This window comes from Canis lupus, chromosome 34 (assembly GCF_011100685.1).
Source record: "Canis lupus familiaris isolate Mischka breed German Shepherd chromosome 34, alternate assembly UU_Cfam_GSD_1.0, whole genome shotgun sequence".
Classification (NCBI taxonomy): domain Eukaryota; kingdom Metazoa; phylum Chordata; class Mammalia; order Carnivora; family Canidae; genus Canis; species Canis lupus.
In genome coordinates, this window is record NC_049255.1 from 12,164,307 (window position 1) to 12,186,908 (window position 22,602).

General features: G+C 43.4%; 1 protein-coding gene across 1 annotated transcript in view; it reads right to left on the reverse strand.

Moving 5' to 3' along the window:
• The window catches only part of PLEKHG4B (pleckstrin homology and RhoGEF domain containing G4B), a 70,530-nt gene that overhangs the window by 26,797 nt on the left and 21,131 nt on the right, over positions 1-22,602 (reverse strand). The window contains exons 2-3 of the mRNA XM_038583393.1: positions 21,281-21,478; positions 3,220-4,393 (exon numbers count right to left, since the gene is read on the reverse strand). Of these exons, the coding sequence (XP_038439321.1) occupies positions 3,220-4,393; positions 21,281-21,478 (1,372 nt within the window). The remainder of the gene's footprint in view (positions 1-3,219; positions 4,394-21,280; positions 21,479-22,602) is intronic.

A 22,602-nucleotide genomic window follows, 5' to 3' on the forward strand; every position in this document is an offset into this window, starting at 1 on the left:
TTTGTGGAAGCCTACTTTAAAAAATAATTTAAAAAGCCCAACTTTATTAGGTATATTTTATGCATAATAAAACTCATTTTAAGTGTATAATTAAGAGGCTTTTAGCAACTTTACCAAGTGCTGCAACCATCACCATAGGTCAGTTTTAGAACATTTCCATCCTTCCAGAAAGATATCTCATGCCCGTTTACTGTGAATCCGTACTCCTACCCCTGGCAACCACCCATGTACTTTCTGTCCTGGACCATTCATACAAGTAGACATTATGGGGTCATTATGGGGTCTCCTGTGTCTAACCACTTTCACACAGCACAACTGCTTTTGAGGTTCATCCCTGACGTTTCCTGGGTCAGAGAGTCCTTCCTCCCCTGGGTCTCATCCCACTGTGTGCTGGACCATCTTTTGTCTGTCCCACCACTAGCTGATTGGTTACAACTGTACGCTATCCTTGAGAGTGAATTTTTCATGTATGTTCCCATATTTTCTAGAATGTATCACCATCATTGGTAAAATCTTTGGGTTCCCACATATTCTAATGTGTTAATTCTACCCTGACCCCAAGCTTTTTCACATGGATGGGGGAGCAGATAACCTGTGCATGTGCACTATTCTTATTAGACGTCTTCCTAGTTGAGGTCATTCATGTAAGCTTTTCCTAAATTCAGCTTGCAGACTGTGGAGCAATGAAAGGAGAGGCCCAAAGTCCTGGGGGCTACAGTATTAAAATGGCCAGGAATAAAAGCAGTACGCTCACGCGGCTAATCAAGAAACAGTTGGTCTGTTGCTACTGGTTGACTGAATATGATATCTTGACATAAACTGAAGTGCTATATTTACTGTTTTGAAATTAGGTTGATTTTATATTTAAATAAGAGACAAAGCAAAGTCTCAGGACCTGGAGCAAATGGGAACAGAGGAAAACAAGGTAGAACAGAAAAGCAGCAGCTGGAACAGAGAAGCTGCTAACAGCTGGAACAGGAAGAGTAGCTAGAACAGAGGAGCAGCAGATGGAACAGAGGGGGAGTAGCTAGAACAGAGGAGGAGTATCTGGAACAGAGGAGGAGTAGCTGAAACAGAGGAAGAGAAGCTGGAACAGAGAAGCATATCGAGGAGTAGCTGGAACAGAGAACCAGATGTAACAGAAGCAGCAGCTGGAACAGGAGGAATAGCTGGAACAGATGAGGAGAAGCTGGACCAGAGGAGCAGCAGCTGGAACAGAGAAACAATGTCTGTGCTGTGGAAGAGCAAGTACACTAATTGTTACTTTTCTACTTAGGTTTCAGCAGGATCCCAGCTGAGGCATTTTCCTGTGTTGATGAAGACATGAGGCCTAGGGCCACAGCACAAACTGCACTCCAGGAGCCTGTGTGTGTCCAGGCAGCAAGGATAGAGGGGAATGCCAGTATCACCAAGCCACTGGCCACTCACTGGGTGAACAGTCATTGAGGCCCTTCTGCTCAGACCTCTGGGGCCCCATCCAACTTCTTGTGGGTGTAAGCACGACCCTCTTCTCCACAGGATCCTCCTTCTTCCACGGCTCTGGACAGTCAGCAGGAGGGAACAGGGAAGAGCACTCTCAGGAAGGGAACTCCCAACTTCAGAGAGGGTTGACGAGACTTTTCTCCGCACCAGCCCACAGTGCTAACTCACGTATAGTCTCTGGAGCTGAGGCAGCAAAGTCCACCGGGGCCCCGATGGAACGACTAATGGAGAACACTGAGTCTCTGATGGTGAGATCGACATGCACAGAGCTGCCAAACCTGGTTTATATGAACGAAACCCACTGCCTCCAGGTGTCCTGGTTGTGGTCAAATGTCTGTGTCCCGTGCTGCCACCACCCAAGTGTGCACAGACGGCATCTGTGCAGCTGGCATTTCTCTGCGGAGAGACATGGACTTGGTTACACTTCAGAGTGAGTTTTGCTGGAAGACACAGGCCATCTCCTCGCCAAGACGAGCTGCAGACATGAGTTTTCACTGCATTATCCAGGGTGCATGGGACCGTGTTTTCTGCCCAATACAAACAGGAAAGTTTAGGTCCTGGAAACAATGTTCAGGGAGTTATTGCTTTGTTTTAATTTTAACTGAATTACAGGGGCCAGTACAGTGTTCTTAACAAAGTGCTGACCTTAAGCCAATAATTTTATCGGGAAACTTTATGCAGGACTATCCACGTGTGCACCATGCTGTATAAATCCCATTAGAATTTCAGACAGGAGCAGACACCCTCATTTTGCAAGCAGCAGGCCCATCCAGGAGTGTGAGCGAGTCCATCAGTGGGCCGGTGGGTGGGCCAGGTGTGCCTCTGCAAAGAAGCCACGGCTTGTTCTCTGCACCCAGATGCCTGGGGTAACCCTTCCTTCCGAAGGCTCCTGTTCTTTACTTCCTCCAAAGTCACTGCTTTTCTTCATCACAGAACATTTCTTTATTCAAACAAGGAGAATATTGGACCTAAGGAGTAGGTTGTCATTCCTTCCTTTTCATTCTTGATGCCCTGCAAACTCTCCTTGCAAGTCATGTTGTCCATTGAGAGCAACATAGGGAGAATCTCATAGTTCGGGGACAGCTGAGCACGTTCTGTAGGCCTTTGAGGTGTGTGACTCAGGAGCCAGTGTCATTGATCATGAACATAGCATCTAACTTATACACAGGAAAGGAGTATGACTACTACATGGGCTGTGAGTGCTGACCCCAAAAGGATGTGTCTCCTCCCAGAACCTGTGAGCATCGCCTTACTCGGAAGGGCCTTTGCAGATGTGAATGATGAACTGTGTGTGATGGGCCCTGAATTCAAAGACTGCTGTCCTTGTAAGAGAAAGGAGGGGAAGGGTTGAGGTACAGAGAGATATGGGGAGAAGATGTTTGGATGCGGGTGGGGAGAGCCCTGCAATTGGAAGGACCCTCCCCTAGGGCCTCTGAAGGGAGCACAGCCCTGCCAATGCCTTGCTATCATACTTCCAGCCCAGAACCAACAGGTAAATGTCCTAACCCACCCCATCTGCAGTACTTGGTTGTGGCAGCCGCAAGAATAGAGCACATGTGAACATTATTTCCACAGCTGTGGATGGTCAGCAGGAGGGGACAAGCTGCCCTGTCCATGTGGATGTGGACACAGGCTTCTCCTGGGTCAACCGACCAGATGAAAGGTACAGTGCAGCGAGGAAGACAGACTGAGGGGAAGGATGGGGAAGAGGCAGGAAGGGGCAGGGGTGGGCGTTACCTGGACTCTCGGCTGTGCTGCAAGGCGGACAGCTGGAGCCTGCACTGCTGGTGCCCTCAACTCGTCCTCCTAGGAGACCTCCCAGCCTGGCGCTGACTGAGTGGCGGGAGGCCTGCCGAGTGGCACCTCGTGAGCTCCTGACGGACCTGTCCCAGGACCGAGACCTCCTGGGAAGGGTGCTTCTTGTGGTTCCTGAACGTCTTTCCTGACTTGGGAGCTCCACGGAGTCTCCCCAGGGACTGGGCGTTGCCTTCTGGGCTGGGCCGGACACTACCCTGGACCCCGTGGTCTGGGTGCTGCAGGCCTCATCCCCAAGGGACTCTTCAGAACTGGAGCCCAGGGGCATGGGGTTCCGCAGGGCCTCCATGTAGGACTTCCTGAACCCACGTCTGACCTCCGTGCTGGCCGGGTCCCTGGGCAACTGCCTTCTGGAGCTTGGGCTGCCCGTGTCCTCACAGACAGTGAGGGCCTGGGGGCCGTCCCTTTTGTTTGTGGGGTCCAGGATCCCTCTTGGTCCTTCCCATGGGACCGGCTCTGAGGGCCCCACCCTGACATGGCCTCCGTCAGAGCTCCTAAACGTGCTCCTAGGGCTTCCCCAGCCAGTGCCGCCTGGGGCAGGTTGGTGACTGGGCTGGCCACCCCCTGGATGCCTGCGGCAGTGGGACAGGGGCGGGGTGTGGCTGGGAGGGGTGGTCTCCCGGGGACGGTTGTTGGCCACAGCTGCTGCCGGAGTCAGAGCTTTGGAGGCTCTTCTGAGCGATGACTGCTCAGGCCTGGGATAGGGGCAGTGGGGCAGGACCGTTGTGAATGTGGGTACAAAGACGGGGTCTGTGACACTGCTCCACGGGGTGCGGAAGACGGCAGAGCCTGAGGTCAGTAAGCAGTTCTGCAAGGGGACGCTGTTCCGCTCCCCGTTCAGCCATTCCAGGAACTGCCCTGTGAAGACGCAGCTGTACATGGCCTCAGGGACAGCGACCTCTTCTGAGCCACGTCCAAGCTGGGAGAGACATTTTAAAACCAGTCTGGCCGACTGCTTCCCCACCGACGTGACCTGCAGGTAGAAGTCGCCGGGCCTGAGCCTGACTCCGCGCAGGGACGCCAGCTGTACCACCACCTTCTCGTGGACGCATAGCGGCCAGCCTTCGTGCACGAAGATGAGGCCTGTGTACCTGGCCTGGGACGAGAGAGGGAGGGAAGAGGGTTAGATGTCTGCGGCAGCTCCTTGGGGAAAGTGCGGGGTGCTGGGCGCTAGCGACGGGACAGGGCGGAGGAAGCCACGCGGGGGCTGCCCAGACAGTCCCAGCTCGGGCGGCACGTCTCCCGGGGGCTGTCCCACCTTGCACTTGCACGCCAGCCCTCAGTCGAAGCTCCATGGCACTTCCGGCTTCACCAGGTGCCCACAGGCCGTCCCCCAAGGGGACGCTGGGACCCGCCAGCACACGCACGATGCCGGCTGCAGGCTCCCACCCAATGTCATGGGGTCCTTCTGCTTATTTGAAGTTTGTAACTCGGCTGTGATCATGTGGGTGAGCTGCCCCCGCATCTTTGAGAAGAACCTGGGTTAGACCACAGGACAGCTACCACACAGGCAGTGTCGGCCACAGGCTCCAGAGTATCTAGCAGTTTGGGGAACAAGTGCTGGGCCCCCGACACCTCCGAAGCCCCAGCTGCAGGTCCTCATACGGAACCACGTCCTACCGTCGCGCTTCAGTTACCACACACATTGCTTCTCCCCACTCCAGCAATGACTTATGGCACAAATGTTATTATAATGACAGAGGAAATGAAAAAAGAAAGAACCTCCTTCTGATACATTTGTAGATTGGGGGCTTTTCCTTCCCTGAGCCCTGCAAGATGCAACTTCTCGAACCCGCAGTAACGATGTCCACACAGCTTGGGTGTTGGGTCGGCACTTTCCTATTCCTCTCTCCTGGCTGCTGTCCGGGGGTGACCTGCCTGTCCCCTGTGGTCAGAATCTATAGTGCTTCTGTCTGTTTCTATCACACACAGTAAATTTCTCCTTTAAATTATTGTTTAAGGAAACATTCAGGGATTAGGGTTAAGGATAAAAGGTCATAGACTGTCTTTCCTGATTCCTGGCAATACGACTGATCTGCCTCAGAGGGCATGTCAGCAGCGATGCATCGCTGTGACAGTTCGGCCAGGATTCAGTAGCCAGAAGCTTTACACTAGGGGAATGTTTTTCTAAGCTAACACATAAACTGTGGAAGAGTGTTGTTCTATGTCACGCTTCTGTGATAGCCAAGCCAACCCCCTTTTTGACATTTGTCTCTTTTCTGTACAATTTCTCTATTTTTATTCTTTTTATGAATGGTGGCCTTGTTTCTGCCTTCTTAGGGCTGTGAGGTCTTTAAAAAATCTGACAATCTTTTTTTTTTTTTTTGATCACCATTAGCAAATGTTTGTCTGTGTTTTGTTTCCACCAGCTGCTTATATGTGACCTCGTTTCCTTGCTGTATAGCTTAGTTATGTTCCTTTCCTTTCTATGGAAGCTTAAATTTTATACAAGTTGAATTTCTTGACTTTTTTGTGGTATATTTTCTTGCCTTGAAACTTAAGAGTTTGAGGTCTTACAGAAGGTTGCCTTTCACATAGATTTTATGTTAGTTTCCTTCAGAGCTAAGGTCTAGAAAATACTTAATGTTTTCATACATCTGAGTTGGAAATTGTGAAAGTTTACCTGAAGGCCTCAACTAGGCTCAGTCACATATACCATTCAGCAGTTTCAATACCGTGTCCCAAGGCTGTGTCCTTGGGAGTGGGAAGGGCAAGCAGAACCCATGTCCAAGGATGGGGGACAGGGGTGAGGAGCTTCCAAGAGCCTGGATCCAGCTCACAGGTCAATGGGTCATTGTATCTTTTCCATGGCCTTCCTCACAGATATACAAATGGCCAGTAAGCAAATGAAAAGATGTTCAACTTCACCAATCATTAGGGAAATGCATATTATGTGAAATTTGCCCATAACAACAAAAGCAGCTGGTCATCTCTGAACCAGGATGCTGGTCCTGGACAAAAAACCTGCTGACACCTTGACCCTGGACTCCTCAGGTTCCAGGAGAATGAGAAATAACTTCCTATGTTTATAAGCTACCCAATGTATGGTGTTTTTGTTGTAGCAGATTGAATGGATGGAGGCACCCAATCAGGGTCTTTCCTGGGCTTGTATAAAGATGTTGAAGACAGGAAATCCTCTCTCCACTGGCTTTATGTATTGGGAGGATTTGCACCTTCACCCAGCCTGTCTGCACAGTGGAGCCAAGTAGAGCAAGGGGGAGACACAGAGCCCCAGGGACACGTTTGAGCCCCTATTGGGGGTGGGTCTGAAGCTCTTCTCCTCTAGGCTTCCCAGTGACACAAGGCAAATTCATCTTACAGCCCAAAGAGCCTTGATTAATCCACCCAGCATGCACTGTCCCATCGTCTACTTTCATTCATCCCGGGGCTCACCCTCTTCGTGCCATTTCCCTTTCAAAGACCCGATGACCACAGCTCTCCTCTAGTTCCCCCCATCCCACCCCCGACCAGGTCTGAGCAGAATCTCTGTCCATTGACAGAGGGTTCTTTTTACCTGTTGATGGTGCCTTTTAAGAACATAGTTTTAAATTCTGATGAAATCCAACTTACTCTTGTTATTTTTGCTGCCTGTGCTTTTGAGTCATTTCTAAGAAATCACTGCCAAATCCAATGTCATGAAGCTTTTCTTATGTTTTCTTCTAAGAGTTTTATAGTTTTAGTGCTTTCTCATAGGTCTTTGATCCATTTTGAGTGAATTTTTGTGTATGGTGTGAGGTAAGATCCAACCTCATTCCTTTGCATGTGGAGTTTTCCACCACCATTTGTTGAAATGATGATCCATACCCACTGAATGGTCTTGGCACTCCTGTCAGACATCATTTGGCCATATATGTAAGGGTTTATTTCTGGGCTCTCTATTCCATTTCATTGGCCTATATGTTTATCCTATGGCAGTGCCACAATGTTTTCATTACTATAGCTTTGTAATGAGTTTTGAAATCAGGAAATGTGAGTCTTCCAACTTTGTTCTTCAAGATTCTTTTGGCTACTTGGACTCTCTTGAGATTCCATAGGAATTTTAGGATAGGTTTTTCTTTCTGCAAAAAACATTGCTGTGATTTTGATAGAGATTGCATTGAATCTTCAGATCACTTTAGATAGTACTGCCTTCTTAACAGTATTACATCTTCCAGTCCATGAACACAAGTGTCTTTCCAGGTCTTAGTTCTTCTTTTCTTTCTTTCAGCAATGTTTTGTAGTTTTCAGTATGCAAGCCGTTCACTTCTTTGTTTAAATTTATACCTAGATATTTTATTCCTTTGGAAGCTACTGTGAAATTTTTAAAAGATTTTGTTCATGAGAGTGTGAGTACACACAGGGAGGTACAAGGACAAGCAGACTCCGCTGAGCACAGACTGACCTTCTGACCTTGAGATCACAACCTGAGCTGAAACCAAAGCTTAACCAACCGAGCCACCTAGGTACCCTATATTTTTTTAAAGATATTTATTTATTTATTTATTTATTTATTTATTTATTTATTTATAGAGTGTACATGCATGAGCAGGAGGGGGGGTGGAGAGAGAGAGAGAGAGAGAGAATCTCCAGCAGTTTCCACGCTGAGTGTGGAGCTGACGCAGGAGCTCTATCTCATGACCCTGAGATCATGACCTGAGCTGAAATGTCACACATTTAACTGACTGAGCCACTTGGTCGCCCCTGCAAGGAGTAATTCTTTATCTCATTTCAACATCTTCCCTAAATAGTGTGCTCAAGACATTTATAGTGTTTCAAGGAAGAAGTGACAGAGCCAAAGTTTTGTTTATTCAAGAAGAGGTTGGCGGGCTTCACTGTTTAGGAGCTGCAGTTGAGCTGCCAGAAACAAGTGCAGTGCCCTTCCTTACGTGGGCTTCCACACAGCAGTCCAGGAACCTGAATTTCTCAAGATCAGCAGCAGGCTTTCAATCATAATAGATGTATCACAGCAGTATTGTAATACTCCGAAAAGCTCAGCTTCACTCCCCTACTTGGAAAACTGAAAACAAGACAAAATTTTATGGTCCTTTGGAAAAGTCAGAGGGAGAACTTGTCCACTTGTCCTGGGCAAGGGGACAGACAGCCTTCCTGGGCCTGACTAGGCACAGAGGGATAAGCTTCCGTGTCTGCTCTTCTTGGACCACTGTCACCATGGGGGCCCTTCTCTCCGTCTTTGGGCTCTGACACCCTGCACAAGGCCATGTAAATACCTGTCCATCCTTGTTAGGCAACAAAACCTGCAGCCGGCTGCCATGCACATCCCCACCATGTGTCCATGGAACCCCACCTCACTGTTCACTGTCAAGGTCCTACACCCCTGGTCCTGGGGCTGACCCCAGGGTGTCCACCCAGCAACCTACCGCCAGGCACCAGGGACAGCTGAACGTATTTGCAGATCAACCAGCTTCCTGAATGGTGAATGTGCAGTGGTCAGGCCACTTGATGGTCTTCAGGGTACCCTCAGCCCCAGTTCTGTATGCAGTTTGGCTGTTATGTGCACCCCAGCACCTAGGCCTTGTTAATATTTATTTCAGCTGAGGTTAGGCATTGAACCTCAGGAACCCTAGCACTGTGAAAGCCGCCATAGACTGGACCATCCATTTTCTTTTCCCTCTCAGTTTTTAAGGTTTCATTTCTGATTTTAGTAAGTAGGGGATATTTTTAGAGTTAATGTAGGAAAAGCAGAGTCACTCCTTTTCCATACTCCCAGGCCTACCATAGCACAAGCACACTAACATCACTGTATGTCTTCTTGTGATGGTTTTAAAAGTGCCTGTCAAGCAACTGGTATGAGACAAACTTATACCACTTTTTGGCCTAATATTATCTCATAATAATTTCCTCAGTATTTTTAAAATACTTCTCTTAAAACAATTTTTAAAAGATTTATTTATTTATTCATGATAGACAGAGAGAGAGAGAGAGGCAGAGACACAGGAGGAGAGAGAAGCAGGCTCCATGCAGGAGCCCGACGCGGGACTTGATTCCGGGACTCCAGGATCGTGCCCTGGGCCGAAGGCAAGTGCTAAACTGCTGAGCCACCCAGGGATCCCCCTCTTAAAACAATTTTAATCTGCATATAATAATCTATCATATTTATACATTACTAATTTAACCATTGCCCTAATATTTATTTCCATTTTTTACTGTTATACATATTATTGCAATACATACTCTTAGGAATAATTCTAGCTCTGTATTTTACTTTAATTAATTAATCATGTTATTTTTTTATTTATAAGTAGACTCCACACCCAACCAAGATGGGGGTTTGAACTCATGACCTGAGATCAGGAGCCCCATGCTCTATTGACTGAGCCAGCCAGGCATCTCTGGTCCTGTATTTTAGGTCATATGCTGTGGTTTAAGATTTCTGATTAAAACCGCATGACGCTATAAAGAGTCTCCATTCATAGTAAACCACTGCTTTCCCAAGAGGTCATCCCAATTTCCACAAATAGGAGACGTGTCAGCCTCATTATCTCCCTGCTCTGGGTATTAATCTTTACACTTTCCTGTTCGTTAATGAATAAAAGCTTGTGTCTTGTCACTTACTTTGCGCCTCTCTGACCACCAAAAGCCCAGCCTTTCCCAGTCTTCTAGGGATAGTGGTGCCTCTTCTGCACATTTTCTCTTCAAGGCTGTGCCAATGTTTATATTGGACTTAGTGTTTTACTTATGTCTGTGAGTTCTCTGCAAACATGATCCTAAGAAACAGCTTTTGTTTGGCTTTTAATTCTGCTTCTGATGCTTCTGAAGCACAGATTTTCTAGATGTTTCTGCCATCGGTCTTTCGATTTGCTTCTTGTGACGGCTTTCTCTGCTCAAGCCTGAGAAGTTGGTCCCCTCCACTCTGTGTTCAACCCTAACTCATAGACTGAGTGGCTGAAGAATGCGGGGTGGCTGCTCTCCACATTTCTGAGACCCACCCCCTCTCCCTGCGATTTCCCGTGCTGACTGCACTGTTCTAAGGTCCCTCCAGCTCTGGGTGTTAAAGCAGGTCATCACTATGAAAGAATGACCATACACACCCAAACCACTTTATCTTTGCTTTAAATACAAAAATGTACACTTCTGTGCTAGTACCTTGGTGGGGAAGGGACCCCTTGGAGGTTTGCTTCCTTCTGCTGCTCTGCCTTGTTGCCCCTTTATGACACTAGAGGATAGTTCTTGACATTCAGCTCCCTGATTAGGTGTGTGTGTGTTGGTGTCTTCACAGGGCTCAGATGAGTACGTCTTCGTTGACCCAGGGGTTGGCCTTTCTCCCCTGGCTTGGCCACAGCCATGCCAATGTGTCTCCCAGCAGTTCTGCAGGGGAGCAAGAACATCAAGACAGGAGGGAAAGAATATGCATGTAGGATTCTTGTGGATTTTCCCTCAACTATCCCAGTCTATCATTTGTCTTGCTCATATCTAACAGGACAGCACTTTTTCATAAGTGACATTAGTGAGTCTCTGTTGAGCATTCTTCTTTTTTTTTTTAATGAAATAATTTTTATTGGTGTTCAATTTACCAACATACAGAATAACACCCAGTGCTCATCCCGTCAAGTGTCCCCCTCAGTGCCCGTCACCCACTCACCCCCACCCCCCAAGGATTCTTCTTTTTACAGAGGAAGCTGCCCTCTTTTATTTCTGCACGCATAACTAATCCATTTAGGTTTCAGTAAAACTGGATTTAATTAGTTCTTTTCCTAACTTAAGGTGGAAATTTAGATAATTAACGCTAGACTTTCCTCCCCAAAGCTATGTATCACTTTAAACTGTATTATACATTAAGGATTGCTTCAGCTGTGTGTAAACATTTCTACTTGTTGTGTTTTCTTTTTTTTTTTTTTTTTAAGATTTTATTCATTTATTCATGATAGTCACACAGAGAGAGAGAGAGAGGCAGAGACACAGGCAGAGGGAGAAGCAGGCTCCATGCACCGGGAGCCCGACGTGGGATTCGATCCCGAGTCTCCAGGATCGCGCCCCGGGCCAAAGGCAGGCGCCAAACCGCTGCGCCACCCAGGGATCCCTCTACTTGTTGTGTTTTCATTACTGTTTAGTCCCAGGTTCTTCAGGAATGTGTTACTGAATTTCCAAATATTTTAGGAGTTCCTAGTTAGTTGTTGGTATTCTGATGATAATGTTGTGGCTAGAAAAAAAATTACTATACTTCTGCTTTTTGAAATTTTAAAACTTTATTTTAAATGACCTACACAGCATATTGTTCACCTTGAACAGCATTTTGTGTGCACTTGGAAAGGATGTGTATTCTGCATTTGTTGGATGTAATGTTCTGTAAACGTCAAATAGGTCAGGTGTTGTTCAGATCTTTCGTATCCTTAGTGAAATTTTTTACTAATTGGTTTATCAATTGCTGACAGAAGAGCCTGAAAATCTCCATTTAGTGTCATTTGTTTGGCTTAATGTACTTGGAAGTTCTGTTATGACCTGTTGACACATGGAGCCTTTTTTTTTTTTTTTTTTTTTTTTTTTTTTAAATTTATGATAGTCACAGAGAGAGAAAGAGAGAAAGGCAGAGACACAGGCAGAGGGAGAAGCAGGCTCCATGCACCGGGAGCCCGACGTGGGATTCGATCCCGGGTCTCCAGGATCGCGCCCTGGGCCAAAGGCAGGCGCCAAACCGCTGCGCCACCCAGGGATCCCCACATGGAGCCTTTTATTACCCTGTCTGTCCCCATGCGTGTCTGGTGGCTCTCATGGTCGGAGGTCTGCCTCACCTGGCAGTAAGATCACCACCAAACTTCCTCATATGTACTGGAATATCTTGTTCTTTTCCTTTCACCTTTTGCATGTCTAAGGGAATAGAAGGGAAGGGAGAAGAAATGGGTAGGAAATATCAGAAAGGGGGACAGAACATAAAGACTCCTAACTCTGAGAAACGAACTAGGGGTGGTGGAAGGGGAGGAGGGCGGGGGGTGGGGGTGAGTGGGTGGTGGGCGCTGGCGGGGGGCACTTGACGGGATGAGCACTGGGTGTTATTCTGTATGTTGGCAAATTGAACACCAATAAAAAATAAATTTATTATTAAAAAAAATAAAGGGTATTCCTTATAACCAGCAGTTAGGGGGTCTTGCCGCTTTCCCAGTCTGACAATATCTGCCTTTTAGTTGGAATTTTTATTTCACTTAACTACCTTTACCATAATTACAAATATGGATAGATTAAATCTGTCATCTTTGCATGAAATCTGTTTGCCTATTGCCCATTTATGACACTAGAGGATAGTCACTTTTTCTTTTATTCCCTCTTCTGTGTTTTGCTCTTTCTTTTATTCCCTCTTCTGTGTTTTGGATCTCATTTATCTCCTCTACTGATTATTTAGATCTCATTTATCTCCTCTACTGATTATTTAGCTACACATCCTTGTGTTGTGTTCAGTAGATGCTGTCAAGATCACAACATACATCTCTAACTCATCATGGTCTACTATTCAAGTGACATTTTGTCACTTAAACACAATGTGAGAACTTATAGTAGTATAATTCAACTTACTCCCTTCCACGTTTTATGCTTTTGTTGTCATATTTTTTAAAATTTTATTTTAATTCCAGTTAACATACAGTATAATATTATTTTCAGGTGTACAATTTAGTATATACAACACCCAGTGCTCATCACAACTGCCTTCATTCATCCCCATCACCTATCTCACCCATCTCCAACCCACCTCCCCTCTGGTGACCATCAGTATGTTCTCTAGTTAAGAATCGGTTTCTAGATGGGTCTTTTTTTTTCCTTTGCTCATTTGTTTTGCTTCTTAAATTCCACATATGTGTGAGATCATATGGTATTTGTCTTTCTCTGACTTACTTTGCTTAGCATAATACTCTCTAGCTCCATCTAGGTTATTGCAAATGGCAAGATTTCATTCTTTTAATGGTTGAGTAATATTCCAGTGTGTATGTGTGTGTGTGTGTGTGTGTGTGTGTGTGTGTGTGTGTATCCCACATCTTCTTTATCCATTCATCTATCAACAGACACTTGGGCTACTTCCATAGTTTGGCTATTGTAAATAATGCTGCAAGAAATATAGGGGAGCACTATGCCTCTGAATTAATGTTTTCATATTTTTTTGATAAACACTGGGTAGTGTGATTACTAGAACATAGAGTAGTTCCATTTTTAAGTTTTTGAGGAACCTCTATACTGTTTTCCACAGTGGCTCTGCCAGTCTGCATTCTCACCACAGTGCAAAGAGTTCTCCTTTTTCCACATCCTTGCCAACACATGTCTTTGTTTTGTTGATTTTAGCCATTCTGACAGGTGTGAGGTGATATCTTCATTGTGGTTTTGATTTGCATTTCCTTGATGATGACTGATGCTGAGTATCTTCTCATGTGTCTGTTGGCCATCTGGATGTCTTCTTCTGAGAAATGTCTGTTTATGAATTCTGCCATTTTTAATTGGATTATTTGAGTTTTGGGGGTGTTGAGTTATATAAGTTCTATATATTTATATTGAATATTAAACGTTTGTTGGATATGTAATTTCTAAATATCTTCTCCCATTCAGTAGGTTGTCTTTTAGTTTTGTTTATTGTTTCCTTTGCTGTGCAGATGCTTTTTATTTTGATGTGATTTCAATAGTTTATTTTTGCCTTTATTTCTCTTGCCTCAGGAGACATATCTAGAAAAATGTTGCTATAGATGATGTCAGAGAGATTACTGCCTGAGCTGTCTTCTAGGATTTTTATGGTTTCAGGTCTCACATTTAGGGTTGGGATCAGATAACTTCACAGGCAAATTCTACCAAATGTTTAAAGAAGAGTTAATATCTACTCTTCTCCAATTAGTCCCAAAATTAGAAGAGAGAAAATTTCCAAATTCATTCTATGAGGCTTGTATTACCCTGATTCCAAAACCAGATAAAGGCACAACAACAAAAAAGAGAACGACAGACCAGTATCTTTGATGAACATAGATGCAAAAATCCTCAACAAAATACTAGCAAACTGAATACGACAATCCATTAAAAAAAAATCTTTCACCATGATCTAGTGGGATCTATTCCTGGGTTGTAAGGGTGGTTCAATATTTGCAAATAAATCAATATGATATATCATATCAGTAAGATAAAGGATAAGAACCATATGATCAGGGCAGCCCGGGTGGCTCAGCGGTTTAGTGCCGCCTTCAGCCAAGGGCATGGTCCTGGAGACCCGGGATCAAGTCCCACGTCGGGCTCCCTGCATGGAGCCTGCTTCTCCCTCCGCCTGTGTCTCTGCCTCTCTCCCTCTCTCTCTCACAAATAAATAAATAAAAATCTTTTAAAAAAATAAAATAAAATATTTAAAAAAAGAACCATATGATCATTTCAGTAGATGCTGAGAAGATATTTGACAAAGAAAAACATCTTTATGATAAAAAAAAAACTATTAACAAAGTAGGTTTAGAGGGAACATAGCTCAACATAATAAAGACCATATATAAAAACCCCACAGCTAACATCAATGGTGACAAATTGAGAGCTTTACCCCTACGGTCAGGAACACGATAGGGATGCCCACTCTCACCACTTTTATTCAACATAGTACTGGACATCCTAGCCACGGTAGTCAGACTACAAAAACTAATAAAAGGCATTCAAATCCATGAGGAAGTAGTAAAACTTCCACTATTTGCAGACAATATGACACTATATATAGAAAACCCTAAAGACTCCACCAAAACAACTAGAAGTGATAAATAAATTCAGTAAGTTGCAGGATATGAAATCAATGTACAGAAATCTGTTGCATTTATATGCATTAATAATGAAGTAGCAGAAAGTGAAATTAAGAAAACAACCCCATTTACAATTGAACCAAAAATAATAAAATATCTAGGAATAGACTTAACCAAAGAGATTAAAGACCTATACTCTGAAAACTATAAAATACTGATTAAAGGACACAAAGAAATGGAATGATATTCTATGTTCATGGTTTGGAAGAACATATATTGTAAAATGTGCATACTACCCAAAGCAATCTACACAGTCAATGCAATCCCTATCAAAATACCCTCAGCATTTTTCACAGAACTAGAACAAACAACCCTAAAATTTGTATGGAATCACGAAAGACCCTGAATATCAAAGCAATCTTGAAAAAGAAAAACAAAACTGCAGGTAATGTAATTCCAGATTTCAGGTGATATTACAAAGTTGTAATAATCAAAACAGCATGGGACTGGCACAAAAACAGACACATATTCTGTTCAATGGAACAGAATAGAAAACTGGATCACTTTTGTTCACCATACACATAAAAAAAACCTCAAAATGGATTAAGGACCTAAATGTAAGACCAGCCCTGAGGTTTCTTCTTTCGACTTCTCATCTGAGCACAGATGGTCCTTCCCCGTCAGGTTGCTTTTCTGTCCGCCCTCCCTGTGGCCTCGGCAACTGACCCCAGGTGTCCTCACTCACTTAAGAAGTCATTGTCTCCTCATAATTTAGTTCCTAGATCTTTGTGTACCCACAGCTGTTGGACGGCCTTAAAGGAAAATATAATTGTTTTCATTTATGTGGGGTTTTCTGGTTATTTGGCCAGGCTTCTCTCACACACTTTACACCCTAGCCAGAAATAGGGCTGACCTGTTCATTGGCCAATTTCCTTTGTTATTCTCTGACCCTTTGTCTATTTAGGAGTACACATACAATTTTCCAAATGTAAGGGTGGTGTTGTTGTTATTGATTTGTATTTATTGTATTGCAGTCTTTATATGTCAATTCTCTGTATTTATTGCCACCTTATGACTAATGGTCAATTCTGGTAAATGTACAAGTACACTAAAGAACATTGTATGTTCTCTAATATTTTCTAAGTTGTATACACTCTTGAAATAAATGTATACACTCTAATGATAAAATTTGATCAGAATTTTATCAAAATTTGGAAAATATTCCATGTGTGCTTGGGAAGGATGTGTATTCTAAGATTAGTGGCTTCAGTATTCTATGCATGCCCCTGGGTAGAAGAGAAAAATCAGGAATTCAGACATGTAATGTGTGGTCTGCTTATCTGTTTGCTCTGGAAGAGGTGAGATCTCCCACTATGATTACGTTTACCCCTTGTAATTCCCTCAGATTGTGTTCCAAACATTTCAGGTTATGTTGTTAGGTGTTTACAGATTGTTATGTAGTCCTAGTTGTTACCAGCATTATTACTCAATGATCCACCTTAGCCTTGAGGATGCATTTTCCCTTTTGCTATATTTAGCTTGTTCTGAATATAGCTATACCAGTTATCTTTGGTTAAAATTTTGCTGGGCTACCAGTTAACTTTGCTTTCCTCCTGTTATTATATATGCTGTGCTTTTTACTTCTCATGCCTTTGTTTGTTCCCCCTCTTCCGGCTTCCATTTGATTTTATTTTCTTTATTGTAATCTCCTGCCCCTGCTTCTCCCATCATGCAAACACTCTATTTCTATATCTTTCTGATTACTTTTAACCTCTCCAGACAGTTTTTGAACCAAACTTGTGATGAAAGAAAATTACAAATAAGCTGATGAGTGACTCTAAGCATTTCTTGTATCTACAAAGAGATGGAAGAATGGTGGTTGTTGAAATCTTAGGTTAACATGATGATTAGTGATGTTCTTCAAGCCACATGCTTTGACAACAGCAGGTAAATAAATAAAAACTGCCTTGATTTATATCAATGAAAATATGTTTATATTCATAGTTGTTGAGATGAGTTCATTTTCCCCTATGTGATAAGGATGATCAAATTTTATTTTCTTTATTAAACAGTAAAAAAGCAATATAAATGAGATAATAAGGATATCCCTAAATTTCACTTTGTACTTATTAAATTATGTACTTATAAATATGCATTGATATTAAAGAGTAGTATCATTCATATAGATTTTTCAGAAAATAAAGCAATTCTGTAAGTAGGAAAGGGGGACAACTTATGATTAAAATGAAAGGAGAAAGAAACTTAACAGAAGAAAGAAGACAAAACATTAGGTCAAAATAGTTTTTCAAAACACACCTTTGAATGGAGACAGGCAGGGAGCCCCTGAGTGGCTCAGCAGTTGAACATCTGCCTTTGGCTCAGGGCGTGATCTTGGAGTCTGGGGATCAAGTCCCACATCAGCCTCCCCACATGGAGCCTACTTCTCCCTCTGCCTGTGTCTCTGCCTCTCTCTGTGTCTCTTATGAATAAATAAATAAAATCTTTGGAAAAAAAAAGAATGGGGACAGGCATTTTTGTTCCCTGTGCTGTGGTTTATCTCAGTTTCTTATCAACCAACACCCTTTAAATGTGCAAAAGGTACATAATCATAAAGGAAAATATCCTCTCTGTAGACTACTTCATACAAAGAATCAATCCTAGGATACCCTTGGTCATTTCTCTACCATGGTCATTCTAGCTATAAAACATGCAAAGAATTTAATAAATCAAAGTAGTCCAGTGGTAGTTTTTTTTTTAAAGCCCTACTTCAATATCAATGGAATAATAAAAGGCACTGATTAATATAGGTCTTACTTTTTATTTTTTCTTTAAAAACTCATTTATTTTCATCCTTTATTTTTTTTAGAGATTGATTTATTTAGAGAGAGAGCATAAGCACAAGCAGTGAGAGGGGAGAGGGAGAAGCAGACTCCTGAAAGGGGCTTGATCCCATGACCCTGAGTTCATGTAGGTCTTACTTTTTAAATTAAATGCTACTTATTTTATTTAGGGAAGCTCTTTTATCTGAATTGTACAAAGACCATACAAAATCTATGTTAGGTTCTCATACTCAGTGGCTTCACATTGTATTCTTACCATTGGTAATATGAGGTAAAGGAAAACATTTTTCCCTGAAAGCCAAGGAGGTAACTACATATGTATGAAGCAAATATTTTTTCAAATAAGATTAGTTAATAAACTGCACCACTTTTAAAGTTGCACATGGTATAATAGGGCAAATACTACTGTTCTGGATTGCTGCTGTTGTTGCAGAATTCTGTAACAGATGAATGTATGAAAGCTCTAGCAGTAAGCAGGAGGCCTCCTGAAGACTCAATACCCAAGGAAGCCCATGTCCCAGTACCCACTGAGGCTCCTCCTGAGCGTGCTGACTGTACACAGCTGGGCACATGTACCTTGCAAGCTGTCATTCACAATCACATGATCAAAAAATTAGCCAAACTGTCTCCATATTTTTTTAAAGATTTTATTTATTTATTCATGAGAGACATAGAGAGAGAGAGAGAGACAGAGACAGAGACAGAAACAGAGAGAGAGAGAGAAGAGAGAGGCAAAGACACAGGCAGAGGGAGAAGGCAGGCTCCACGCAGGGAGCCTGACATGGGACTCGATCCCAGGTCTCCAGGATCCCACCCCGGCTGAAGGCAGTGCTAAACCGCTAAGCCACCAGGGCTACCCCTGTCTCCATATTTTGAGCTCAATCTTCCATCTTGTAGATCTTCATCGTTGAACTTCAGGTCCACCAAGTAGCCTGTGATGATCTTGGCATTCTTCTCAGAATGCTTCATACAATCATATTGGATGGCTTTATAAATATGACATGGGGCTTCAGTTGGTGGCTTCAAGCTACTTGAACACCCTAAGGCTCAGAGTCCATGAGACATATCTTCCCTTCTTTAAGGACTGTTTGAACAGCATCCATACAGGTGTCACACATGTGGCTGTGTACTCATCATATCGAGCATCCTGTGACCTTACATGAGGATTTCAAATATTTCCTTTGATACACAGTGATACTCATGTCCATCCATTTCATAGCTCTTTTTTGGAACAAGTAATATGAGGCATAGCACTTTGGAAATGGTTAAGATTAAGTTCCATAGATTGTCTTCTCAGTGCATTTACTGCAATGCCAGAAGCTCCCACGAGCACTATAAGGCAGTGCTCATCTGCAGGGTGGTGCTGGTGGGGTGCCCAGTGTGCTAAGGCAGCTGCTGGCACTGCACACTCTGGTGTGCAGCTCAAGAGCTTACTTTTTAAGATTGAGCCATGAATCTTTCCAGCAGCTCACTGCAACATACCTATGACTTGGCTGTCATTAGTTTTAAGATTTCCTTGAAAATAACCTATAATAAAAATATCCCAAGACATTTTTCTTTCAAATTGATCTATGACTTTAAAGCAATTTTAATCAAAACTCTTAAGATGCTTTGTATAAATAAACTGATTCTCAATTTTATGTAGATATGTAGATATGCAAAGACATTAGAATAGCTAAACAATTTTGAAAAAGAAGAAAGTTGGAGGCCTTATACCGGCTGACTTCAGGACTCACTATGAAAGTTCACTAATCAGAACCATGGTACTGGAGGAAAGAGAGATCAATGGAACAGAACAGAGTCTAGGAACAAATTCCCAGTTGTACTGACAATTCATTTTCAACAAAGTTGCCAGAGTGAATCAGTGGAGAAAAGAAGGTGTTTTCAACAAATGGTGCTGGAACAGGTGGATAGACATATGCAAAGACAAACAAATTTGATGCTTACCTCACACCATATACAACAATTAACTCAAAATGGATCTTAGGCCTAAAAGTACAGTCCTTAGGACACAGAAAACAAAATAAAAAAATAGGGAAAGTTCATCAAAATTAAACACTTTGACTCTTCCTAAACCAATATTACTGAAATGAAAAGGTAAGCCACAGATTGGGAGAAAATATTTGCAAACCATATATGTAATAAAGAACCTGTATCCAAAATATATAAAGAACTCTTAGAACTCAAGAAGAAGACATTGCAGAAATGTGTCAGTGGGTGCATCCTCTAAATTTTATGCCGTGTGCCTTACTTGCCTTGTCTTACTCTAGTCCTGGTCCTTACAGACGAAAATCTGCTTTTGTAACTGTATATATTTGGAATTACCTGACTGGACAGTTAAAAAATAGAGTTACTTTAATGAAAAAAAAAGAGAAGACGACAATCCAACTTTTAAGAATGGATAAAAGGTTAGAATTGACACATCACAAAGAGGGCACATGGAAGGCAAATAAGTCCAGGAAAAGACACTTAACATCTATAGTTATTAGGGCGGTGCGCACTAATGCCATGACATTGCATGTGACACCACGCACCTGTTCTTGAATGGCTAGAATGAAATAGGCTGAGAATAGGAGGTTTTGGTGAGGATGCCAAGCCACTGGAGCTCTCCAAAGCAGCTGATGGGAATGCACAATGGTGCGGCCGCTCACGGAAGAATTTGGAAGTGGCCCAGCAATCACAGTTCTAGGTCTTCTAGCTCTTTACCCAAGAAAGCAAGCCCTCACACATTCTTGCCTGCAAATGTTCACAGCAATTTTATATATGATATTCTAAAACTAGAAGCAACCTAAGTATCTATCAACCCATGAACGAGTAAACAAACTGTGGTATATTCCATATAATGGAATACCACTCAGGAAAAAAAAATCCCCAGAAATAAACTAAACACCTGAGAAATCTATTAGGCTAGGTTTAAAGACTCTGCTGAAGTTTACTGGGGAACCAGGATGGATACCTCTGGATGTTATGGGTTGCACACCTGGGAGGCCTGAGAAGCCTGTTTCTGGAACACAGAACCTTATTTCGCCCGTCACTTAGGACTAGGGCAGAGGAGCCAGAAGCCAGAGGAAAACTGCTAAGTTGGTATGCTTATGGACCCCAAAAGTGGAGTGGACTAGATCTCTCCATTCATGTGATTAAACTTGATGAAATAGCTGAGGATAATCTCACAGCTTCTTTTCAGAGAGAAAACAAGTGCTCACTTGAATTATGTCTGCTTTAATTACTGGTTTAATGTCATGTTCCCCTTCGTCTCCATCCCCAATGAGGGTATTCCATGTGCTCAGCTTCAATATTCTCCAGGGACCCAGTAAAACCCTGCCTATTTCTTCTCTACAGTCAACACAGGAAGGCATTACCTGCAGGGGAGGGTCTCACAGGTTTCCTCCTGCAAGAAAAAGCATCCCACAGGCTCTGTCCCCTGAGAGGAGGGTCCCATACAGGTCTGGGTCCTGCAGGGCAGGTACTCACACAGGCTTCCTGCTGCAGGTGCTGTAGGGCCCTCTTGGCTGGGATGAGGAAGTCAGTGAGGCAGCGCAGCCCGTCCCCACCGTGGAGTCTCTCGGCCACGCTGAACAGCTGCCAGAGCACCGTGGCTGACGTGGCCTCAAAAGGTGGATAAAGGGCAGACAGTGTGTTCTGGATACAGGTGTCAAGGGATTCCAGATCCTGAAATGCAAGAGAGGACCAGGTGGTTTAAGACACGAGGAAGACAGGCACTGAGGACACTTTGACTAACAGTCGGCTTTTCGGGCTCTGCCTTATGTCTGGGCATGTGAGTTGTCTTTGTGGCATAGGAAGGTACAGGCAAGTCCTCAGCACAGTGGGGGACTCCCCTCGGAGCCATCTCCTGGGCCTTCACATTGTCACACAGCAGAGGCATACCGAGGAAGTGCCCCTGCTGCATCAGGTAGGGCAGACCCCTGTGCCCATGAGGGGCACTCCAAATAATACTTTTTTAAAAAAAGATTTTATTTATTTATTCATGAGAGACACAGAGAGAAAGAGAAGCAGAGACACAGGCAGAGGGAGAAGCAGGCTCCATGCAAGGACCCCGATGTGGGACTCGATCCCGGGACTCCAGGATCACGCCCTGGGCCGAAGGTGGGCACTAAACCTCTGAGCCACTCAGCGATCCCCCAAATAATACTTTTTAAGTGAGGTTCTTGCTGCTGTCACACAAAACACGCTCAAGTTCGACCCCATCGAATTCTGAAATGTGCACCTGAAATGCTGTATTTAGGATTATTTGTAGAGCATGTGTAGGTTCTCAGGGCCTTCTCCTCCCCTGGTCCTCGCACCCTGGGCACTCCTGGGTCTGCAGGGAAAGAGGGAGGCTCCTGTGCCGAGGACAGAGCTGGTCCACATGTAATTTAATACTCAGAAAACTTCACCCATAGTAAATACATTTTAATTGTACTGATAATTCTTAAAATATTTAAACAACAACCAATAGGGCACCCTTTATCAAAAAAACAGAATTGTACCCATTCGGTCATTCTGAAAACAGTATCCTTGATACCTGATTTCCTCCTTATGTTTCAATGCAATGGAATTTTATGTAAAGATAGAATGCTTTTAGTTCAAAAGATGTTTAATGCTATTTTTAGATGTAACATTTCCTGAGGAAATACCACAGGGTTCATTTATTTGGAAAAAAAAAAAAAAAAAGCAAGGCTACAAGTAAGAGTTAAAAGTCAAAGTGGTTAAAATTGTGAAACCGATTTTTATTTATGTATGTATGTATGTATGTATGTATGTATGTATGTATTTATTTATTTATTTTGAAACCG